General features: G+C 44.6%; 1 protein-coding gene across 2 annotated transcripts in view; it reads right to left on the bottom strand.

Moving 5' to 3' along the window:
- Positions 1-319: 319 nt before the first annotated feature.
- Positions 320-6,000, bottom strand: part of UBE2V1 (ubiquitin conjugating enzyme E2 V1) — a 30,978-nt gene continuing 25,297 nt past the window's right edge. For both annotated transcript variants that reach the window (XM_060119978.1, XM_060119979.1), the window contains exons 3-4: positions 3,115-3,240; positions 320-1,838 (exon numbers count right to left, since the gene is read on the bottom strand). In XM_060119978.1, coding sequence (XP_059975961.1) covers positions 1,692-1,838; positions 3,115-3,240 — 273 coding nt within the window. In that variant the 3' untranslated portion in view covers positions 320-1,691. The remainder of the gene's footprint in view (positions 1,839-3,114; positions 3,241-6,000) is intronic.

Below are 6,000 nucleotides of genomic sequence, written 5' to 3'. Positions count from 1 at the left end.
GAGGTCAAATTGAATCCCAAAGACATTAAATTCTATTACTGAATAAATTATATGCCAAGAGGAAGAAGAGCACAGCTTCTTAAATATTAACGCACACTTTTTATTATATTAAAATCAGGCAATGGTCTGACAATAAAAAGTCTACCTATGGAATACTGTTATGTTAAACTTTACTTATAGGATGTTAAATCCTTAGAACTAAGGTTTTCCCCAGAAAAAGATGAATGGAAACATCAATTGCTTTTCAGACTTGATAGTTGCTGCTTCAAAAGGTGGCTTTACACAAACACTAAGTTAAAAAAAAAAAAAAAAAAAAACCTTAGAACACAATGAATTGCTTTTATTTCGGTATGCGTCCAACATCTCAGCATTTAGTGGTCCTGAACAGAAAAGTGGAAAAACGCAGCCACTGGCCAGGAATTCCGGGGATCTGCCGTGCACACCGAGTTCTTTCTTATCCCTGCTGAGGACCGAGAGAAGCAGCAGCACCGAAACCGAAGTGTGCACCGAGTTCATGGTTCTTTTTGTTCCAGTTGTCAGATTCCAAACTAGACCCAAATGGATTGCAAGGATGACCAAATGAGAGCCCTGTTGAAAACTTCTTCAATTTTTAAAAGCAAAAGCAATTACAGGAAAAGAAAACAATTCATTCAGAGGGACCGTGTGTGCTTACAAGTGTCTTCTGTGGCCTTTCTCCAAGTTTAACCACCAAGGACTTTGAGAGCTGGCAGGTCTGTGACCCTGGTGACTGTTCTTTTCACCTTATCAAAACCTGAGCTAAAAAAACGTATCAGCTGATGATGACAGCAGAGGGTGGCAGGGCTGAGGACCCAATATTCATTTCCCAGGCTGGTGGACACTGAGGAAGTGTGGTTCCAAAACTAAATGAGGGAGGTCAGATATGCTTTCCAACCTGATGGCTTCTGGCCAAAGCAAGGAAGTGTCATGTGGTGATGGTGCAAAAAGGGACTTGAGGAGGAAGGACAAAGCAGCACCCCTCGATTAAGGTGGAGGGAGAAGATATGGGGAAAGCCCTGAATTCCTCACCAAAGGCCAATTTCAGAGGGGAGCCGAGGGGGTTACAATCTATGCTTCGGCCAAGGGTGGTAGTGGAGAGTGGGAAGAGGATGGGGGCCTGGAAGGGGGGCAGCATTTAAGACTTAAAGAAAGAAACCAGGGGTGCAGACGAAGCATCCCCCACACCCAGGAGGAGTCCCACAGGCTGTGACCTGAAACCCTTACATCTACTCTAAGAAGCCACCCCAAGCTGGGGGGCTGCTGCAGAGAGGGAAGAGGCAGGGGGAGGGGAAGGGGAGAAGGCAGAGACCCCAGGCCATGTAATCAGCAGCAAGGTGATTGCGTGGTGTGTCTTTTCACAGTTGAGTTAGATGTGCCCCACCGGTTACGATGGGAATCAATTTAAATATACTTTCTTGATCCCAGAAGTTCAACTATGTGGACAGTGGTTACACTTGACAGGATGATTTGTTATAGCACAACTTATATATTTCAAATGGACAAAAAAATTAGTATCATTTACAGTATCTTAAGATAAACTGCCTTTGAATGGGAGCTTCCTTTCCAGTACTTTGAGGTCTACAAGACGTATCTAGAAAATTTACTACTGTGGAAAATGAAGACTGCTTAAATCGAATGGGGGGTAGGGGAGGGCCTGTGGTTTTTCTTCTTGATTAATTGCTGTAACACTGTCCTTCAGGAGGCTGAGGGAGTTTCATGTTTTCTTTAGACATCATTAGGCGCCGAAGCTCTTGCAGGACAACTTTGATGCTATATGAATTCTGCCATTTTGCTAGCACTGATATGGCTCTTGGGTCCACCTACAGAAAGGCAAACAAAGAACAAATTACCGTCAGGCTCTCAAACAAAAGAAAAGTGGTAAAAGCTGGAGCTAAGCTTCAGCAGAAACGTGAGTAAAATGCATTTTTCAAGTTGAACATGCTGATCACACAGTGGTAGCTGACATGCAGAATACCCACAGGATTCCCTCCCTCCAGTTAGTCTGTTGTTCCCTTTTTGTGCCCCAAACCCCCACTGTGTGGGAGAAGGAAATTATGAATAAGTAAAGCCACCTTTAGAGAAATGGCACTGACACTTGGTGAGACTCAACCCAACTGGCTCTGAAACAACGACCTGAGCTGCCCCTGGGCTGGCTGCTGCTACTGCTCAGGGCCTGGCCTCTCTCAACGTTACGCCCAGGTCGTGGGCGATGAAGAGGTACCGGGCAGTAGGGAGACCACAAGCAACGGGTGGTGAGGACCCGGGCTCTGATGACCAGGGCCTTCCTCAGAGCCATACCCCCTCAAGTTAGTGTAGCATTCCCCAAGAAATTTCCCAAAGTGTGAGCTGAGTCCTGGGTTCAGGACTTCAGGTGGAACTCAAAGACAACACTAAACACTGAACACAGTAACAAGGCTCATCTCTTTTCAGTTTTCTTTCAAGTCTTCTGAATACCTCAAAGCAGAAGGCTTACTAGCTCACGCAATGCTAATATGCAGCACCCTTTAATACTTGCTGATCTCCCCTCTGAACAAGAGAGCAGGCCTCAGAGGCTCAAAAACCTTAGGCAAGCAACATATGGAGGAAGAATTTACCAACTTTGCTTTGCTTTTGTAATATTTACCATTGCCGTTACTGCCTTCTTACGACAAATGAGACTGGTTTCCATTTATGGCAGTGCAAATGGTGGTAAAAATAAGTTAAAAAAGCAAGACCATTAGAGGAAAAAAATAGTATGTCGTCCCCAAATAAGGCCCATGAGGTCAAAGTGTGACCTTGGGCAAGCTCTTTCACCTAGGTTTCCTCACCTCTCTACCTCTTGGGTGTGTATCAGGAGGCCTGAATGAGCTCTTATCTCGAAGTGACCGGCACAGTGCTGAGTACTACAGGCCAGAGTAAGTGCCGTGTAAGTTGTGGTTAAACACAGTGGGAAACAGGCCCTCACCCCAAATCTGCACATGTTCATACTGCAGTATATTTTATCATCAAATAACCAATTAACATATGGACTCTGGCCCAAAGTGCCCCTGATATTAAAGTACAAAGCATTTTTCAGAGAACCCCAGAGAACAAGTAGGGGCAGGAAAAACAACTTACCACTCCATTAGAACTATTAACTCCATTCATATTAATTTTTGTTACAAATCTTACAAAGGGGGGTGCTTCTGGGTATTTAGGTCCACATTCTATTTTAAGGCTGTATATTCGGTTTTCATAAATTGTCTGGAAAAAAAAAGGGTACAGCCATGTCAGGCAATTACAAAGAATTCAAAAAGGTAGAACTTCTGAAACCTCATTTATTCCTGACTGCAGAACTGGTGCATCTGCTTCCATTACACAAAGTCTACTTGTTATTTGATAAGTTAGCAGTAATTAGTCCTTACACTGGTGTATATGAATCCTGGCCTGGGGGGGAATATAAAGAAGGCAGAAAATTTACGCTAGTTATCACTGAAGTTTCTGCTAGTATTATTAAGCCCAATCAGATGGACTTGTTTTTATGTTAATTTTTCTACGCTCTGGGAAATGGTGTGTAAGAGGCATTCTTCATTATGGGAAGTCACACCAGATGTCTACTCATGCGGGGATCATCAGCCAGTGCATTAAATACCACCATGTACAAAGCACAGAACAGGTAACTCTTGAGAGAACTTCAAAACGAAGCACAAGGTGGGGGTGGGGGAGAGACAGGAGAGTCGCTTCCCACTTCATCACCACTTCGGGGTTGTGCTCTGTGAAAGGGACCTCAGCTGTAGGTGCCATCATCTCTCCCTGCTGTTTTTATGATGACCTGAGAGATTACTGGCATTTAGTACGTGAGGTGGGAAGCCAAGGATGCCAGACCTGCACTGGAAAAAAATAGTCCTCCAAATGCCAACTGTGCCTCTGTTGAGAAACACTGGAAAGCTCCGATCCCCTGAGCCAATGAACTTTTCCCTTTAACTTCCACCCAGTGAACAGCAGAATGTGCTGATTCTCCCAGGCTGTTCCTTCTGCCTAGAGCGCCGTGCCCCAACCTGGACTACTTCACAACCTTCAAGACCCAGTTCAAACATCATATGAAACAGAAGGCTACTTCACAAGTTTTCTGTCTTATATGAAGTTGCATTATCATCATTTGCGTGTCTGAAGACCACACCAAGGGGTGACAGCTCCCCATCAGACTGGCCCCCTTGAGGGCAAGGACCACCCTCCTCTGGGTTCCCCTCTCAGGCACCAGTGCCCCTTCCTCACTGCATGCTGCACGAGAAATGGCTCCTGTGTAAACAGTGACATCTAGCGGTCTTTGGGGGGAATAAATTAAAGAAGATGTGATTTAAATGCTTGAAAACATTATGTCCAAATAGCGGCCCGTCCCTAATTTTAAAACTGGGACATATATTAATATTTTAAAATTCAGAAGGCAGTCTTAATATACGCATAGAAACTTTTCACATCCACTTAACAGGGACCCCAACCTATAACAAAATCAAAAATCAATTCTGGATTTCCACTCACCCCCAAGATGCTCCCCCCCTCTCTTCTTCCCTCATAAGTAGCAGCACCATCCAGCAGTTAAGGCAAAAACCTAGCAGCCAGCCATGATTCCCCTTTTCCTCACCCCTTGCCTCCCAATCATCAAAAGGTCTCAGCTTCTACCTCCAGAAGAGATCCCACACCCACCCACTTTCCTGCACCACCTCACCGCATCTGAATCACCCCAAGTCTCTGCCTTCTCTCTCGCTCCCCTAGCATCTGCTCCCCACACAGCAGCCTGACTGACCTTTCAAAACCGGAAACCGTTCCTGTGGCTTAACCCCTCCAATGGCTTCCTGGTGACCTAAGAAAGGAAGCCCCAGTTCCTGGATCGGACCCTGTGCACCCCTGCCTTTCTCTCCGTTTATTCTTCTCCCTCCTCATCCAGCCCCAGGTCCTCTCTCCTCGGGGCCCTGATACCAGCTGCCCCACTGCACACTGCAGCTCACTCCTCTCAGTGTCCTCCTGACCCCTCGTCTGAAGACTGACTCCCAGTCTTGTGTCTGACACCCCTCACTAAACTCATAACAAGGAGGGCAGGGGCCTCAACTGAACTGGTATTCAACTGTTTGTTGAATGAATGAATGTTGCTCTTTAAGCTTTTATAAAAGGAACACCTTGTTGCAATTAAGGAGTTTCCTCAGAGAAAGAAAAACTCACTCAGTAAACGTAACAAGCAGGAAGCGAAGAGTGGCACGGTTTCCGTACAGATTTATGGAAAATATGGTAAAAGGTCCAGCCTCAGCGCCTAACACAGTCTCACACTCAATAAATATCTGTTGACTGCATGGATCCCAAATTCATCTCTGGGTGTGTCCTGCATTCCTGCTCACTGGTTTTGTCACACAATTCAAAGACAATTTCTTACATTAAAAAAGTCGCTGGGGGCTCACAGTAATTACCAAAATCACAAAGTCTGTTAAAATATTTGACACTACATTTTGGAGGCTCTGATGCACCGATTTATTCACCTGCCAGCATGGTTTGTGGCTTATCAGTGTTGATAAGAGGTCACTGATCACTCTATTAACAACAGCATCAAAATGGTTAAGAAGGTAAGCAGTTTAGTAATAGGATTCTGATTATTACATAGATTAAATCTTAACGTTACTCTTGACACTATGAAAGTCTAATTTAAAAACATGCGTGCTATGACTAACTTAGAACAAGAGAAATATCGAATTTCTGACCACTTATGTTCAACTGGCAATTTCACTGGAACACAGTGAAAAGTGCCTCAAGTCAAGTGAGCAGAGACACTGAAGGGTCACTAAAAAGCCCAAAGCAAAACTGTTATAGAAAATGAGGTTCTGGTTTTCTTCTCTTTTGTTTACGAGGGCTCCAAGGACCTGCTAAAAAGGTTTCATTGAAGAAAGGAAATGTGCCTGAAGGAGAATTGCTAACATTCTGTCTCTGTGAGGAACACTGCTCTCTTTAAGATTCATTCTTTGATCATGGAACAACTTT

Source organism: Mesoplodon densirostris, chromosome 16, assembly GCF_025265405.1.
Source record: "Mesoplodon densirostris isolate mMesDen1 chromosome 16, mMesDen1 primary haplotype, whole genome shotgun sequence".
NCBI lineage: Eukaryota > Metazoa > Chordata > Mammalia > Artiodactyla > Ziphiidae > Mesoplodon > Mesoplodon densirostris.
This window is presented reverse-complemented; position numbering and strand designations above follow the sequence as displayed.